Source organism: Salvelinus fontinalis, chromosome 5 (genome assembly GCF_029448725.1).
Source record: "Salvelinus fontinalis isolate EN_2023a chromosome 5, ASM2944872v1, whole genome shotgun sequence".
NCBI classification, from domain to species: domain Eukaryota; kingdom Metazoa; phylum Chordata; class Actinopteri; order Salmoniformes; family Salmonidae; genus Salvelinus; species Salvelinus fontinalis.
The window spans coordinates 1,111,503-1,130,367 of record NC_074669.1 but is presented as its reverse complement, the minus strand read 5'-3'; the positions used below and the strand labels follow the sequence as shown (position 1 = coordinate 1,130,367).

General features: G+C 41.3%; 1 protein-coding gene across 7 annotated transcripts; it reads left to right on the top strand.

The window, feature by feature from the left end:
* The first annotated feature begins 5,598 nt into the window (after nucleotides 1-5,598).
* Nucleotides 5,599-17,755, top strand: LOC129854898 (acyl-CoA Delta-6 desaturase-like). Of its 7 annotated transcripts, none has more exons than XM_055922041.1 (14): nucleotides 5,599-5,764; nucleotides 6,440-6,535; nucleotides 6,635-6,945; nucleotides 10,630-10,740; nucleotides 11,521-11,718; nucleotides 11,948-12,049; nucleotides 12,396-12,521; nucleotides 13,066-13,126; nucleotides 13,251-13,327; nucleotides 13,741-13,838; nucleotides 14,004-14,100; nucleotides 15,263-15,342; nucleotides 15,820-15,945; nucleotides 16,165-17,755. In XM_055922041.1, exons 3-14 carry the CDS (start codon nucleotides 6,700-6,702, stop codon nucleotides 16,214-16,216), a joined length of 1,374 nt encoding a protein of 457 aa, XP_055778016.1. In that variant the 5' UTR covers nucleotides 5,599-5,764; nucleotides 6,440-6,535; nucleotides 6,635-6,699; the 3' UTR covers nucleotides 16,217-17,755. The 7 variants fall into 7 exon arrangements, with proteins under 7 accessions (XP_055778016.1, XP_055778011.1, XP_055778014.1 ...); XM_055922036.1 differs by having other exon boundaries at nucleotides 6,625-6,945; XM_055922039.1 differs by having other exon boundaries at nucleotides 6,440-6,539.
* Nucleotides 17,756-18,865: the final 1,110 nt, after the last annotated feature.

Here is an 18,865-nt window from a genome sequence, read left to right as displayed (position 1 = left end):
AACGGACTGTTAGATCTGCCAAGGTGCCGTGGATTGATGAGGAACTGAAAAAACTGTATGGTTGAAAGAGATGAGGCAAAGGGAGTGGCTAATAAATCTGTCTGCACATCTGATTGGCTGACCTACTGTAAATTGAGAAATTATGTGACTTAACTGAACAAAAAGAAGAAGAAACTTTATTATGAATCTAAGATAAATTATCTAAAATATGACGGGAAAAAAATGCTTTGGAGAACTTTTTATGAAATTATGGGCAGAAAGACTAATTCAAAACCGTCATTTATTGAATCAGATGACTCATTCATCACCAACCCTTTGAGGTGGCCAATTATTTCAACAATTACTTTATTGACAAAGTGTGCAAACTCGGGCATGAAATGTCCAACAAAAATACCTAATTATGTAATAAATTCAATGTCAATGCACAGTAATACTGTATACAGAGCCATGATAGCATGAAACTCCCTCCCATCTCAAATCACTCAAGCAAGCAGCAACATTAGCTTCAAAAAAACGAATCAAACAGCACAGCACATCACAATGCCTCTGACCTAAATAGCTGTAGCATCTCCCTCCCTCACATCGGGTGTTTGGGTTAAAGTTCAAGATAAGATGTTCCCTTGGCAACAGGATATCAGGGGCCTGCTGGGAGAAAACCATTGTAAGCAAAGCCTCAGTAGAGTAGGGAGGTACTGCTCCATATGATATGGCAGTCTGGTCATCTTACTTATGAATGTATGTATGAATGTGTATTCTTATTTTGTGTGTGACTGGTGGATGCTGCTGGATGTGAGTGTGGTGTGGGAAATAAACATTGAAATGCAAAACAACTCCATAAGAGAACCGGAGGAAATTCCATGTCAAGGGGACTTTTTTCATTTTATGAATAAGTCCAAAGGCCACGCATTATACCTTAGCTAATCCTTTACGGGCAATAGACTGCAAACCGTTACACTAGCTAACTCTTTATGGATGGTATACCGTAACACAGCAAATGTTTGGTTTAGTTCATTTCTATGCAGTAGACAGGACAAAGGACGTAAGTGAAGCCCATTTGATGTTAATGATGACTCTGTCCAATTTATGTACGTTTTGCCTAAAATCTGCCCGTTCGCATGCTCTTGCAGCGACCAGCAGCAAGGTGTTTCTCCATCTGTGCGTGTTTTGTTATTTTGTATTTGAGATCACTGAATGCACAGATCTAGCAGAAAGGGCAGTGTTGAACTGTTCCCCCTTTGTTTTCAGGAACATGGCGTTAGCAGCCTTGTTGTTATTGTGGAGGGCGTTTCACCTGGCACAAAGTTTGCATGATCATCCCCATACACAGTCAACACGGATCCAGTACAGCAGGGATTTTCTTCCCATATGGAATAATCTCCCAAATGCCAATCCTCCCTCACATCTATTCAACCTCGATGTGCTTGATTATAATGATGTTGAAAGGATTATATGAGCGGGCTACACTGTAAGATGAGAAAGACTAGGTAGCCTAGTGGTTTGAGTGTTGGGTCTATAACTGAAAGATTGCTGGATCGAATCCTTGAGCTGACAAGGTAAAAATCGGTTGTGCTACTCCTGAACAAGGCAGTTTACCCACTGTTCCCTGGTAGGCTGTCATTGTAAAAAAAAATATTTTTCTTAAACTGACTTGGCTAGTCAAATTTAAAGAGGAGTGGAGTCCGGGAAGATGCTTTGGCATTTTCCTGCACTCTATCATTCCCAGTCTCTTCGTAACAAAAACTGATAAAGCGCAAGCCCATGTTCGTTTCCAACATGAATTCAGAGATGCCTGTAATTTTGGCTCTCATGGAGACATGGTTTAAGAGTAGGGACTTGGACTCTGAGCTTATGATTGACGGTTTTGAGGCACCTATACGCTTGGACTGAGATGCCGAGGTTACTGGTGGAGTATGTGTCTATGTGAATGAGTACTGGTGCAAAACTGTACCGGTTAGGGAAAGACTTTGCACGAAGGATGTTGAACTGTTATCTGTGTCATTGTACCCCAACTATCTACCTTGTAAATTTCCTCAAGTATTTGGCACTGTGTTTACATCCACTCGAAGGCAAATTAGCATAATGCCGCAGAGTTAATACTCCAGGAGATGTAGAAATTACATCATCCTTGGGGACTTTACTTTGAGGAACTTCCATCAGTACAAAACAATAACTCAATAACAGAACCGGAGGAAACTCCATATCAATGGAACTGTAGTACTATACCTTATGCCATTCCAGACATAACAAGATCATGGACCTGTATTAGGTTCTGTTAAAGGGAGCGTATAAATCCCTCCCACTACCGGATAGAGCTGACACATCTTATACCTGTGTATCTCACAGCCCTGTGGAGGGGCAAAGTAGTTACGAAGCGGATTAAGAACTGGACAGACTGTTCCTCTCTGACTTTACAGGGGTGTATGGACTGTACTGATTTAGACAGTCAATTTAGAGAGTAATGCGCTCATATTGATGAGTAATGCGCTCATATTGATGATGTCACTGCTGTTGTTAGCTCCTGGGTTTCCTATTGTGAAGATATAGTTATCCCAGACAAGGTTGTGAGTATATAACCATTTTATCAGGCTCCATCTCAATGTGCTTCAAACTATAGCTAGAGGACTCCTGATATCTCCTGAGTGGCGCAGCGGTCTAAGACACTTAATCTCAGTACTAGAGGCGTCACTACAGACACCCTTGTTCGAATCCAGGCTGTATCACAATCGGCTGTGATTGGGAGTTCCATAGGGTGGTGCACAATTGGACCATTGGGTGCTCACTGCCTACCCTCCAGTACACCTGCCTACCCTCCAGGACACCTGCCTACCCTCCAGGACACCTGCCTACCCTCCAGTACACCTGCCTACCCTCCAGTACACCTGCCTACCCTCCAGGACACCTGCCTACCCTCCAGGACACCTGCCTACCCTCCAGGACACCTGCCTACCCTCCAGAACACCTGCCTACCATCCAGTACACCTGCCTACCTTCCAGGACACCTGCCTACCCTCCAGAACACCTGCCTACCCTCCAGGACACCTGCCTACCCTCCAGGACACCTGCCTACCCTCCAGAACACCTGCCTACCCTCCAGGACACCTGCCTACCCTCCAGGACACCTGCCTACCCTCCAGAACACCTGCCTACCCTCCAGAACACCTGCCTACCCTCCAGGACACCTGCCTACCCTCCAGAACACCTGCCTACCATCCAGTACACCTGCCTACCATCCAGTACACCTGCCTACCCTCCAGGACACCTGCCTACCCTCCAGAACACCTGCCTACCCTCCAGTACACCTGCCTACCCTCCAGGACACCTGCCTACCCTCCAGAACACCTGCCTACCCTCCAGTACAGCTGCCTGCCTTCCAGGACACCTGCCTACCCTCCAGGACACCTGCCTACCCTCCAGGACACCTGCCTACCCTCCAGAACACCTGCCTACCCTCCAGTACAGCTGCCTGCCTTCCAGAACACCTGCCTACCCTCCAGGACACTTGCCTACCCTCCAGGACACCTGCCTACCCTCCAGTACACCTGCCTACCCCCTCCAGGACACCTGCCTACCCTCCAGTACACCTGCCTACCCTCCAGGACACTTGCCTACCCTCCAGTACAGCTGCCTGCCTTCCAGGACACCTGCCTACCCTCCAGGACACCTGCCTACCATCCAGGACACCTGCCTACCCTCCAGGACACCTGCCTACCCTCCAGGACACCTGCCTACCCTCCAGGACACCTGGTACCCTCCAGAACACCTGCCTACCCTCCAGGACACCTGCAACACAGAGGAGGAGTACCAAGAAGCTCAGCCTACTGAGCCACGGCCTGTTCTCCCCACTTCCATCACTCAGACACAGGCAGTACAGGAGTATCATCGCGAAAACTGTCAGACTTATCAATAGCTTCTACCTCCAGACCATCAGGCTTCTGAATAGCCACTAGGCAGCTACCTGGTCCCTGTGCCCCCCCCCCCCCCCCCCCACACGGATACTTACCCTGCCCCCCCCCCACACAATGAACATTTATCATGGCTACAGTTGTATATATATATTTTAAAATATTATCTCATTAACTGCACTGTTGGAGCTCGGAGCATAAGAATGTCACTGTAACCTGCGATTTCATCTGTGCATGTGGCTACTAAACTCATCTAATCTAATCTATAAAAAAATCACCACTATCATTAAGGTCCAGGTGGTAGACACTGTCGACAACCTGCACGTATGTTGGCACAAAGACTGATAATAAATTGAACTTTGAGTGTAACACTGACATATTGTGTAAGAAATGAGCAGCAACGCCCTTTTTCTTCTTGTCTCACGACCTTGAAGACTCTGTTTTACATGTCGTACATAGAGTCTGTCCTAACAGTCTCTTTGATTTGTTGGTATGGCAACCTTGGTTTAGAAGCTAAGAATCTACTAGCTAGAACAGTGAACGTCGTCAGTAAAGATCACGGGAGTGCAGCAGAGTAGTCTGTCTGACCTGTACAACAGACAAGTGGTGAGGAAAGGTAGAATCCATCCTGTCTGACCTGTACAACAGACAAGTGGTTTCTAATGTTGTGAGATTCTCACTAGTGTAAACAGAACAACTGGTTGTGAGAGATTAGCATCAGAACCTGCAATTGTAGACGTTATTAAGAGTACACATTGCATGGATTGCTAAGGCATAAGACTATGAGAATTGTCTATTCTTATTTTAAATATATGGAGATTTGTTTATTAATGCTTGTCATAATTTTTATTTTTTAATGTAGTTCCATGCCTGTCTATTAATGTTCTGTATTATGTCATTTGATGTAGTTCTGTCCTTCAAACTGGACCGTGTTATCTCCATCTCTTCATTCAAAGACTCAATCATGGACACTCTTACTGACAGTTGTCGCTGCTTCGCGTGATGTATTGTTGTCTCTACCTTCTTGCCCTTTGTGCTGTTGTCTTGTGCCCAATAATGTTTGTACCATGTTTTGTGCTGCTACCATGTTGTGCTGCTGCCATGTTGTGTTGCTACCATGTTGTTGTCATGTTGTGTCGCTAACATGCTGTGTTTTCATGTGTTGCTGCATTGCTATGTTGTTGTCTTAGGTCTTTCTTTATGTAGTGTTGTGGTGTCTCTCTTGTCGTGATGTGTGTTTTGTCTTATATTTTTATTTTATTATTTATTTTTAATCCTCCATCCCCACAGGAGGCCTTCTGGTAGGCCATCATTGTAAATACGAATTTGTTCTTAACTGACTTGCCTAGTTAAATAAAGGTTAAAATATGTATTATGTCATGTTTTATGTTTTGTATAAACCCCAGGAAGACCCCTAATAAAATACTACATACTGAAGCATCAAGGGGGCTGTCTTTTCTACTTCTTGAGACAACGTGTAGACACGCACTAAGCTGATGTGTCAGGGGCGGGCCCTGGAGTGCGTCCAAGCGTTCTGATTGGTTGAAATATGTGGATGATTGACAGACCTGAAGGGCTTTTTTGAACCAATTGCAGATATTCCAGGGGTCTATTGAAATAACCCCATTGGACTAGAGACCCTCGAATGATCGGCTTAGTATTGTATAGTGAACGAGCGGTTGAATGACTGATTGAGCTATAGGGCGTTATGGAACGAGAGATAGGCCTACCTTTCATAGCCGACTGATGATTTGATTGGATAAATGACGAGACTGGTGATCAGAATGAAGTTCATGTATTTTTATGAATAAGAGAAGGAGCGAGAAGTAAAGGACGCGAGGATTGGACATCTGGGAATATTGGTGAGTGCGTCTATTCTATTCATTCTGTATTCGAATCATCATTGTATAATTGCGTTCTATTTTTGATAGTAATGTAGCCTAGGTATTTATTTTAGGGCTGACACACCAATGGACTACTCGATTTTATAATTTAATAGTCTACATGTCTATCATTATATACAGACATTAAAATTAAACACGCAAAGGTTTGTACTGTGTGTCATATAAAACTCGGAAAACATGCGGAACGGAAGAGGAGTCCATGCCCAAACAATGGCGCATCTCTGTTTTCTTTATTATTTATTGATGAGAATATTTCAATGTTCTTTGTCTCTATTCTAATATAGTGTTACAAATAAACATCGTGGTAAATTGCATCGATGCTCAACATATTAGAAGAGGAACTCCATACAGAATGCTCAGATATTAGTCATTCGATATTTTCACCAAATTGCATTGAGACATCTCCCTTCCCCTCTGGCAGAAGAATCGCAGGTTAGCGTTTTTTGTTGTTGTCATGAATCAGGTTCTGGAGGCAGCTCTGCAGGATGGTCACTAGCTGGCACAGCACAAAGTCATCAAATATAACCCTAACCTTAACCACATTGAGAATCCTAACCTTAAATTAAGACCAAAAAAGTGCATTTTTGTTTTCATTAATTTTTACAATATAGACAATTTTCACGTACTTTGCAGCTGGTCCATCTAGCAGAAATCTCCCAGTTGTTGCCTCCAGGACAAGACTCATCCCAATAAACATCAACCTGCAGAAGAATCACACCATTTCATCACGTAGGTGTGAATTGGCTCAGACAGCATCATCTGATTCTGATTCCATTCCCTGTCTTCCTCTCTGTACATTGCATTTGACTGGTCCTCAGTGTGTTTCAGTTGGACAGACTGGACAGAGGGCAGCCGACACAGCGACGGTGTGAGTGGAGCAGAGAGAACTGAGGATGGGGGGCGGAGGTCAGCAGACTGAGTCAAGCGAGCCGGCCAAGGGTGACAGGGTTGGGCCCGGTGGAGGGGGAGGAGGGCGAGGTGGCAGTGCAGTCTACACCTGGGAAGAGGTCCAGAGGCACTGCCACAGAGGTGACCAGTGGTTGGTCATCGACAGGAAGGTCTATAATATTACCCAGTGGGTGAAGAGACACCCGGGGGGCATCCGGGTCATCAGTCACTTTGCCGGAGAAGATGCCACGGTCAGTAGCTTAACTATGGAAGTTGTTGGTCAAATGTTCTCAAGCTATTCCAATATGACTGTTGATCTTCATCCAGGACTATGCACATGTTTGTAATGTTGTAAATTTAGACACGTTTAGTAGCCTATCATTGTATGACATGTCCAGGGCCTGATTAAGAAATCATAGCTCTGACTGACAAACTGAGATCAATCTGGTCTTGAATTCAAACAAACAATAGCCCAGGCCAATGAAGCGACACACAGATTGTACAATATTAGGAGGAGATATATATATATATATATATATATATATATATATATATATATATATATATATATATATATATAGTTGAAGTCGGAAGTTTACATACACCTTAGCCAAATACATTTAAACTCAGTTTTTCACATTCCCAGTGGGTCAGAAGTTTACATACACTCAATTAGTATTTGGTAGCACTGCCTTTAAATTGTTTAACTTGGGTCAAATGTTTCGGTTAGCCTTCAACAAGCTTCCCACAATAAATTGGGTGAATTTTGGCCCATTCCTCCTGGCAGAGCTGGTGTAACTGAGTCAGGTTTATAGGCCTCCTTGCTCGCACACGCTTTTTCAGTTCTGCCCAGAAATGTTCTATAGGATTGAGGTCAGGGCTTTGTGATGGCCACTCCAATACCTTGACATTGTTTTCCTTAAGCCATTTTGCCACAACTTTGGAAGTATGCTTGGGGTCATTGTCCATTTGGAAGACCCATTCGCAACCAATCTTTAGCTTCCTGACTGATGTCTTGAGATGTTGCTTCAATATATCCACATAATTTTCCTCCCTCATGATGCCATCTATTTTGTGAAGTGCACCAGTTCCTCCTGCAGCAAAGCACCCCCACAACATGATGTTGCCACCCCTGTGCTTCACGGTTGGGATGGTGTTCTTCGGCATGCAAGCCTCCCCCTTTTTCCTCCAACATAACGATGGTCATTATGGCCAAACCGTTCTATTTTAGTTTCATCAGACCAGAGGACATTTCTCCAAAAAGTACGATCTTTGTCCCCATGTGCAGTTGCAAACCGTAGTCTGGCTTTTTTATGGTGGTTTTGGAGCAGTGGCTTCTTCCTTGCTGAGCGGCCTTTCAGGTTATGTCGATTTAGGATTTTGTTTTACTGTGGATATAGATACTTTTGTACCTGTTTCCTCCAGCATCTCACAAGGTCCTTTGCTGTTGTTCTGGGATTGATTTGCACTTTTCGCACCAAAGTACGTTCATCTCTAGGAGACAGAGCGTGTCTCTTCCCTGAGCTGTATGATGGTGTTTATACTTGCGTACTATTGTTTGTACAGATGAACGTGGTACCTTCAGGTGTTTGGAAATTGCTCCCAATGATGAACCAGACTTATGGAGGTGTACAATTTTGTTCTGAGGTCTTGGCTGATTTCTTTTGATTTTCCCATGATGTCAAGCAAAGAGGCACTGAGTTTGAAGGTAGGCCTTGAAATACATCCACAGGTACACCTCCAATTGACGACAATTAGTCTAACAGAAGCTTCTAAAGCCATGACATAATTTTATGGAATTTTCCAATCTGTTTAAAGGCACAGTCAACTTCTGACCCACTGGAATTGTGCTACAGTGAATTATAAGTGAAATAATCTGTCTGTAAACAATTGTTGGAAAAATTACTTGTGTCACGCACAACATATGTCCTAACCGACCTGCCAAAACTATAGTTTGTTAACAAGAAATTTGTGGAGTGGTTGAAAAACTAGTTTTAATGACTCCAACTTAAGTGTATGTAAACTTCTAACCTCAACTGTGTGTGTGTGTGTGTGTATATATATATATATATCTGTATATATATATATATATATATATATATATATATATATATATATATATATATATATATATATATATATATATATATATATATATATATATATATATATATATATATGCTATAGTAGGCAACCAAGTAAAATGTCCTGTGGCACACTGACTCATCTAATGATGAAGATGAAGCCATAGGTTACTCACGGTGATGGCCGATGCGCTCGTTGTCACAGTAGCCTAACTCAAGATGAGCTATGAAAAACAGTGTTGATGTTAGCAACAAACAAACAAAACATTTATATTGGTTCTTCAGACTGTCTAGTCTTCTGTTTCCAGTGAGAGCCATTTGCTTCCCAAACTGTACATTTTTTCCCCTGCGATTGTATTTTGAAATGGGCAAAAACGCAAACTGACAGCTGCAACCAACCATAGAAATATAATCCATAGATGGTAGTTTCCGGTCAAGTCAGGACTGGCATCCATTGCTAGTCTATCCATGAGTTTAACAGTCAAATTGCCAGGGTAAGAGGTTCCAAGACCACTTCTATGGATTATATGTCTATGGCCACGACACAACGAGCTGTATATTTGGTGCACATGCTGTCCAAACTGCGGCTAAACCAGACTGTAGGCATATCGGTAACTGCCCAAATAAAGGAAACACTTGCGTTAACGAGGGATGCAAAGTCTATGTTATGGTGTGGGGTGCATTTTCCTGGCATGGTTTAGGTCCACTTGAAGCTGTTCTGGCAGCTCGTGGTGTTCCAACGCCCTATTAAGACACTTTATGTTGGTGTTTCCTTTATTTTGGCAGTTACCTTTATGTGCATGTGATAAAACTTAATCCACAGTTATTTTTAATAAACTGTTTATCCCCTATGGCTAAATTATGCTTTCTGGTATATTTAGAAATTTCAGAGATTTGATTGGATAAAAAAAAATAAAAAAAGTATAATATTTTTTTTTTTTGCCTCTTGGACTCCCTATGGGCTTGGGCCCCTGACAATTGACCAGCCACATTTGTTATGCTGTTTTATTTGTATTTTTCTATTAATCAGTTACCCAATCAAGACAGGGGCTCACAAGTTACTCACGTGGGCCCTCTACCTTCTCTCCTTCCACGATCTGACGAGTAGCAGCAGGCAGCAGCAGGCTGTCTACACTCAAATCCTCCTGTGGTTGGCGGTTGCAGTAAAGAAAATACTACATATACAATATATAATGTATATATATTATATATACCGTGGGGGACCCAAAGAGGAAGCAAAAAAATAAATAAGGAAATAAATATGATATACTATGACCCAAGAGGAAGCAAAAAAATAAATAAGGAAATAAATATTATATACTAAACAGTATATAATAAATAAGGAAATAAATATTATATACTAAACAGTATATAATATTTATTTCCTTATTTATTTTTTTGCTTCCTCTTGGGTCCCCCACGGTGGGCCTGGGCATAGGGGCTTCAGCCCCGGTAAACCCCTGTTAGTAGATCGTACATTGTGACTGTATTACATATTAGACTTGTTGTTAGTAGATCGTACATTGTGACTGTATTACATATTAGACTTGTTGTTAGTAGATCGTACATTGTGACTGTATTACATATTAGACTTGTTGTTAGTAGATCGTACATTGTGACTGTATTACATATTAGACTTGTTGTTAGTAGAACGTACATTGTGACCTTATTACATATTAGACTTGTTGTTAGGGGATTGTACATTGTTGAATCCTAAAATCATGATCACGTCTTAACTAATCTCACAGTAATTATTTTAAATATTTGTTTTATTAACTGAGAGACATAAGAAGGACATTTGTATGTATTTATATTAAGCAACATAGATTAATCTATATCTCTGATTTCTAGGACGCATTTGTCGCATTCCATCCCAATCCTAATTTTGTCAGGAAGTTTCTGAAGCCGTTGCTGATTGGAGAGCTGGCAACGACAGAGCCCAGCCAGGACCATGGGAAAAATGTGAGGAGGCCCGTCTTTCTCTCTCTCTCCCTCTACATAACATACATCGTTGTAGGCTACATAAGGAAACATAGAATGTGAAGCCTACAGCATCTCTCCCTCTGACACCACGCCCACTCTAACATACTGTAGGTTAAGGTAGGGACCCTGGGACCAGTGTGAGGCCTTTCTCTGGCTGATAGGGAATTCCATGCTTCTCAGACAGAATGCTGTACAGAATGATACATTCTACAATATGTCAGAGTGTGGTAAGAGCAGGTGTGATGTGGATGGAGATATTTCAAGACAAGGTTTACCTCCTAGAAAAGTAGTGTGTCATCTTCAGGTATTTACTGTAACTAGATCACATTATACCAGCCTGTCTATGTGTCCAGATGCCCCTATAACTAGATCACATTATACCAGCCTGTCTATGTGTCCAGATGCCCCTATAACTAGATCACATTATACCAGCCTGTCTATGTGTCCAGATGCCCCGCTGCCCACTCTGTTTATCTATTCAGGAGTCTTACATCTTTCTGTTAGTCTTATTTCTTTACCCATCATCTCTTCTTCTTCTTCTTCAGGTTTCTCTTCTCAATTTACACTGTCCTCATCCCCCTCCTGTCATCCTCCTCCACTCCTTCAATTCTCATCTTTCTTTCATCATCCTCCATCCTCTTGGTTCATCTACTTGGCTCTATCACAGTTTGTCTCCTCGCCTCCTGAAATAAAGGACAGATGAATTGAGATAGACTTCATACGTCTGTATTGATTATTGATCCCCTCTAACCCATACAGGCAGTACTGGTGCAGGACTTCCAGGCCTTGCGTGACCGTGTGGAGAGGGAGGGTTTGCTCATTGCCCGCCCCCTGTTCTTCAGCCTCTACCTGGGCCACATCCTGCTACTAGAGGCCCTGGCTTTGGGCCTGCTCTGGGTCTGGGGGACCAGCTGGAGCGTCACACTGCTCTGTTCCCTCATGCTGGCCACGTCTCAGGTACCATTACAGTATTATTAGGGAGTACAAGAAGATATTTGACAGGCATAGAGATCTAAGGTTAGGGTTAGGTTTAGGATTAAGGTTAGAATTAGAGGATTAGGTTCTGGTTAGGATTAAGTTTAGGGGTGGTGAGGTTAGATTATGGTGAGGGTTTTAGGTTAGCCATAGGGTTACCGAACCACCTTTCAGACACGGTTCAAAATCTGCCTTTCTTTCTCCCTCTCAGTCCCAGGCTGGCTGGCTGCAGCATGACTTCGGCCACCTGTCAGTCTGCAAGAAATCCAGTTGGAATCACGTACTGCACAAGTTTGTCATTGGACACCTAAAGGTAGGCTACTGGACAATGGTTGGACATTTGACATTACTGTTTCTTTAGGCTGATCTTCTGCTACTCTTTGGATAAGTTAACCGGACACCGTTTAAACCCAGTCCTGGACTGGAAACCATTCTCAATGGATAATCTCCTTTGAAAGTACATTTTACTCCAGGACTATGTTAAATCTTTGTTCAGGAAACTGTCCCTTTCACTTTCCTACATTCACCAGAGCAGTGTTACATTTACAAGTTCACTGCTATACATTAGCCTTATTTAGTGTAGGTTCCAACAGGTGTAAGTTACAGTAAGTGTAATTGTGTGTACCATTTAATAAGTAACAGTAGCTGTGTGTTTCCAGGGTGCCTCTGCTAACTGGTGGAACCATCGTCACTTCCAGCACCACGCTAAACCCAACGTGTTGAGTAAAGATCCTGATGTTAATATGCTGCATGTCTTCGTCCTGGGAGACAAACAGCCTGTAGAGGTAGTTATCTCTATAATATCTATGTGATCCTTGCAGGAACTGAACCAACAACCTTAGTGCTTTATGACCCATCTGACTCCATGTCATAGTTTAATAATAATCTAAATATTCATGTAATATTCAAATAGCCATGTAATAGTTCATTATTTTAATGTAATATTCATGAAATAACCATGTAATAATATCCATGTAATATTCAAATATCCATGTAATAGTTCATTATTTTAATGTAATATTCATGAAATAACCATGTAATAATATCCATGTAATATTCAAATATCCATGTAATAGTTCATTATTTTAATGTAATATTCATGAAATAACCATGTAATATTCAAATATCCATGTAATAGTTCATTAAATTAATGTAATATTCATGACATAACCATGTAATAATATCCATGTAATAGTTCATTATTTTAATGTAATTTTCATGAAATAACCATGTAATGATATCCATGTAACAGTTTGTCTCAGTAGTGTTAAACCGGTATTAGTGTTTCTGCGTAAGATCCATCTGACTCCTTGTCTCTGTCTATTGCAGTATGGTGTAAAGAAGTTGAAGTACATGCCCTACCATTACCAACACCAGTACTTCTTCCTCAGTAAGTTTCTGAACACCTTTCATGGATTTATGTATATAAATCACATCAACTTCCATTGGACACATAAAAGCAAAATATAGACCACTGATGTATGTAATACCAATATTTTCCTTCTGTCTCTCAGTTGGACCTCCACTACTCATTCCAGTGTTTTTCACCATCCAGATATTCCAGACCATGTTTTCACAACGGAACTGGGTGGTGAGATATCATACCAATCCTCTTCCTTCCTATGTGGAACCTAAGGCTTCCATGAGAGAGAGACACCTGTGATTATATGACTATGCTAACACCTGGGGGCACTAAATCCTTGTTCGTTGCTCACTAAAGCTAGGGAGAACAAATATTGCAACACCAACAACACACTGACTGTACCATCAGAAATGACTAACTTCCTAATCAACAGTGACAATTGTTGCTTTGCTAGGAACCCTAGATGTGATCATTGTTGCTTTGCTAGGAACCCTAGATGTGATAATTGTTGCTTTGCTAGGAACCCTAGATGTGATAATTGTTGCTTTGGTAGGAACCCTAGATGTGATCATTGTTGCTTTGCTAGGAACCCCAGATGTGATCATGTCTGGCCGTAATACCAATCTTTGTCTCCTGTGAAGGATCTGGCGTGGTCGATGACTTTCTACCTTCGCTTCTTCTGCTGTTACTATCCCTTCTTTGGTTTCTTTGGCTCAGTAGCATTGATCAGCTTCGTCAGGTAAAGTATGAACTGAGAGGGAGCTCAAATAATAACTCATTCATTAATTGTATTCAAACTATCTACAGTATTATAAAACAACACAATGCTGTGCTTGATGTCATAATGTAACATAATATTGTGGCTGAATAATTGTATTGTGAATATTGTACTGTGTATATATAGGTTTTTGGAAAGCCACTGGTTTGTGTGGGTGACCCAGATGAATCATCTTCCTATGGAGATAGATCACGAGAGACACCAGGACTGGCTCACCATGCAGGTAACATGTCATCATTACTAGACAACTGGGTCTGTATCTTGGAGTAGGAGGGCTGATCTAGGATCAGGTCCCCCCTTGTCCATACCTTCCTATTCATTATCATCTTAAAAGGCTAAACTGATCCTAGAACAGCACTCCTACACTGAAGCTTAGTGAATACAGGCCCTGGAGTGTTTTCTGGGGTTGTGCCATCTGCATTTGTAATTATTATGGATCCCTATTAGTTCCTGCCAAGGCAGCAGCTACTCTTCCTGGGGTTTACTATGGATCCCCATTAGTTCCTGCCAAGGCAGCAGCTACTCATCCTGGGGTTTACTATGGATCCCCATTAGTTCCTGCCAAGGCAGCAGCTACTCTTCCTGGGGTTTACTATGGATCCCCATTAGTTCCTGCCAATGCAGCATCTAGTCTTCCTGGGGTTTATTATGGATCCCCATTAGTTCCTGCCAAGGCAGCAGCTACTCTTCCTGGGGTTTATTATGGATCCCCATTAGTTCCTGCCAAGGCAGCAGCTACTCTTCCTGGGGTTTACTATGGATCCCCATTAGTTCCTGCCAAGGAAGCAGCTAGTCTTCCTGGGGTTTATTATGGATCCCCATTAGTTCCTGCTAAGGCAGCATCTAGTCTTCCTGGGGTTTATTATTGATCCCCATTAGTTCCTATCAAGGCAGCGGCTACTCTTCCTGGGGTTTATTATGGATCCCCATTAGTTCCTGCTAAGGCAGCATCTAGTCTTCCTGGGGTTTATTATTGATCCCCATTAGTTCCTTCCAAGGCAGCAGCTAGTCTTCCTGGGGTTTATTATGGATCCCCATTAGTTCCTGCCAAGGCAGCAGCTAGTCTTCCTGGGGTTTATTATGGATCCCCATTAGTTCCTGCCAAGGCAGCAGCAACTCTTCCTGGGGTTTATTATGGATCCCCATTAGTTCCTGCCAAGGCAGCAGCAACTCTTCCTGGGGTTTATTATGGATCCCCATTAGTTCCTGCCAAGGCAGCAGATACTCTTTCTGGGGTCCAGCAACATTAATACAGTTATGTACAGTTAAAAATATTACATGACATTTTATAACACTTTACCCAATACAGTTAGTGTGTTCCCTCATGCCACATCTATAGTTCTCCAGTAGAGGGAGCTGTAACGTGTCTCTTTCTCTGGTCTTAGTTGAGTGGTACTTGCAATATTGAACAGTCACCCTTCAACGACTGGTTCAGTGGACACCTCAACTTTCAGATTGAACACCAGTAAGTGAAACAAATATCTCACCTTACTGTTATCTGTCAAACAGTATATACTGTATTTATATGTTCATTTATAAAGTCATTCAGATACTAAAGTAGATTATAGTTTAGGCAGTATTCAGCTTTATTTGATCTTAAATATAACTTAAGTTGTTTGTACTAATTACTGCACTAATTACTTGTACTAATTAATTATGAATAGTGTTGCGATACAACATTGATACAATCCAACTCAGAAACTGAGGTTTCTCTGAGAAACTCTGATACCCGTCGCTCTCGCTCTCTCTTTCTCTCCCTCTCCCTCTCCCCTCCCCCTCTTTCTCTCTCCCCTCCTCTTTCTGACGCTTTCTTTCTCCCCCCCCCACTCTCTCTCTGCCTCTATTTCTCTGTCTCCCCCACTCTCTCTCTCTGCCTCTGGCGCCCCCCCCCCCCCCCCCCCCCCCCACTCTCTCTCTCTGCCTCTCTTTCTCTGTCTCCCAGTCTGTTTCCCACCATGCCCCGTCATAACTACCACCTTGTGGCTCCTCTGGTTCGTACTCTGTGTGAGAAACATGGAATTCCCTACCAGGTCAAGACTTTGCAGAAAGCCATCATTGATGTTGTCAGGTAAGTGGTAACATCACATATACCACTACTTATACAGGGGTATGAAATAGTTCGAGACAAATAGCTACTCAGTTTAAAAATAAAATATAAACATGTTTTAATGAATACTTGTATAGTGCTATCCTCTGGGAGTAGATTGTACATCATAAGGTGATACCTGCTGCTCTCAGACTCCTATGTGATTTACCTGGTTTGTTATCCACCTCTGTTCTTCCCCAGGTCACTGAAGAAGTCAGGGGATCTGTGGCTGGATGCATATCTTCATAAATAAAACCCTTCCTGACTCTGGACAGGATTTAAATCCATCGCAGATTAACTACATGTGAACAGAGATAGTTTCCCCAGACGTTTGTGTCGGATGCTGTATTTTGTTGTGACGTAATTGTTTTAATCATTTTTTGGACCCCAGGAAGAGTAGCTGCTGCCTTGGCAGGAACTAATGAGGAACCATAAACCCAGGAAGAGTAGCTGCTGCCTTGGCAGGAACTAATGGGGGATCCAAAAGAAACAATCCAGGGTTTATATTAGGGCTGTCAGAGTTAATCAGTTAAAACTGAAGTTAACATTTTTTAAATTTTAGTGCATACATTTTTTTGTTGCATTGTCTGAAAGCGTTGAATACACTGAAAACATCCAAAAGACATCATGTATACAACTAAAATCTATAATGCCATGTAAAAAATAAGTTGAGGTTAAATAAAGTTTGCTTTCTCAGTTTACCTAATTTTGCTAACTTTTACTTTAGAAAAAAGTTTTTGGTATGAAAAATCTTAAATTACAGCTCACTTTGAGCAAATTAAGAATTTGCAATTAATCGCAAATCCTGCTAGTTAACTCGATTGAAAACATTTAATTGTTTGACAGCCTTAGTTTATGTACATCATTGGTAGGGCGTCTTTTTTTGTGGGGATTTTCTTTTATGGCATTTCAAGCATTATCCACTGGGCTTGCTGCAGGCAGAAAATCCTAGGAAATGCTCTTTAATTGACACAAGCTGTCTCCAATCAATCATTCAATGTCTGGTTGTGTGTGAATGTTTTGATGGGGGGGGGAGATCTCTTAAACCAGGGGAGGCACAGCATAGGAAACGTAATCGCACTAAACCTATTATTTGGCAGGGAATACTATTTGTAGATCAGTGATTCTACGCCTCACTTTGCTTAAACTGATCCCCTCTAATAGACTCTATACCTGATCATCGGAGGTTTATAAAACATTTGGTAATTAGAACAGTTTTAAAGGGGAGACTATGAATCCAACAAGAAAAAAGAAAAAAATATACCGGTGGGACGCTTTTGGAGATCACAGCAATATATTCTGCAAAATCTGCAATTTAGCATTTAGATTATAAACGGTAAGTCAAGATACACAGCCTTCTGAAAGAAAGTAAATACCTTACGCTTTGTCAGAAGAATGTTTCTATGCAAGACAGTTTAGCTCGGCAGCAGGTGGTGAAGGATATAGTGAAACAGTCTCAACCTTACCTCAACATTTCACAACGTATTCGTTGTCTGTTCTTAACATATGGGTATGATAGTCTACATTTTCTGATATTAAAAATGCCTATTTTCATTTGCTACAAATAACACAACTTCGCTAACTCTTAATGGCCTCAGTATTTGAAGGGAAATGCTTCTCACAGCTTAATTAATGTAAGCGCTCATAAAAGCGCAGGTAGGGTACTAGGGGGTAACTAAAACAATGTCTAATTGCTGACACGCAAAATGCATTTTGGAAAACAAATTGGTACGTGGATGAAGGTCATGCTTAGGTGAATAAACTATAAAGGGAAATAAATGGCTACAGTTGACCCTTTTTTTTGTTATTTCGTGAAATGTTGCATTTAGAAAAGGGCTGTTTTTTTTTTTACCGGGGTAGCTACAAATGTGTTCAAATGAATGTAATCAGTTTAATGTAGAAATTATTTAGTAAGTAATACTTGAACGCTAAGTCTAGTTGTCTTATTTTAATTATTGAAATAAAATATGGGGCGGAAATTGTTGCACATGTCAGTGTTAATATCCACACTATGAGGAAATTTGATGCAAAGTCCCTTTTTCTAACTCACCTGCACATTCATGTTCTTTGTTTTTTCTTTGTTGTTCATTTTCCATACAATCCATTATGTACAATTGTACTAAATATGATTTGAATATTGCAAGATTTTAAATCCCAGCAGCCTTTAAAATTACATTCAGGAGCAAAAGGTTTTCAATAGTTTTTAATTCATTAAGAAAATATATTAATTGGAATATAATATTGGAATGGAAAATAACATTAACATTGGAATTGAATATTTAATAACTCAACTCATTAATTCAGTGTAACATTGATGTGGCAACTCTCTTATGCTCTGCAATTGCACGATTATAATATGTACATAGGTCACAAATAAAGCTATCCCCAGTCAAATTGGAGCACAACTCATGAGCCCACCTCCTTCACTGCTCACACCTAATCCATGTCCCCACCTATGACTGAGAACGAGAGATGCCAATTGAAAAGTTCTCTCTTAAAAATGTTGCTAGCGATCTAGCTATATGATGTAAAATATCTAAAAGGCTATAAAGTAACTAACTGTAAATCTCTGTCACTAGTGGAAACATTTACATCTGCAATTAAGTTACGTTATTTTTTTTAATGTAATTTACATCAGACAATCTGTTAGTAAGTTTGATAGTTAGCACTCCTAGGAGCTTATGCTAACTAGCTAGATGGCTATTATTTACTGCTAGTGAAATTGCCAGCTAGCAAGTTAGCATAAACTAGCGCTAACTGGGCTAGTCATTGTCTAAATGACTGGTAGAAACACATTCATAACCACAAAGGGGTAACTAGCCCCGCCTTCTTGCTGATAGGCACCAATGCTATAGCAGCTGGCTCTGGTCTGCTTAGTTCATTGACTGTATAATACTGTGCT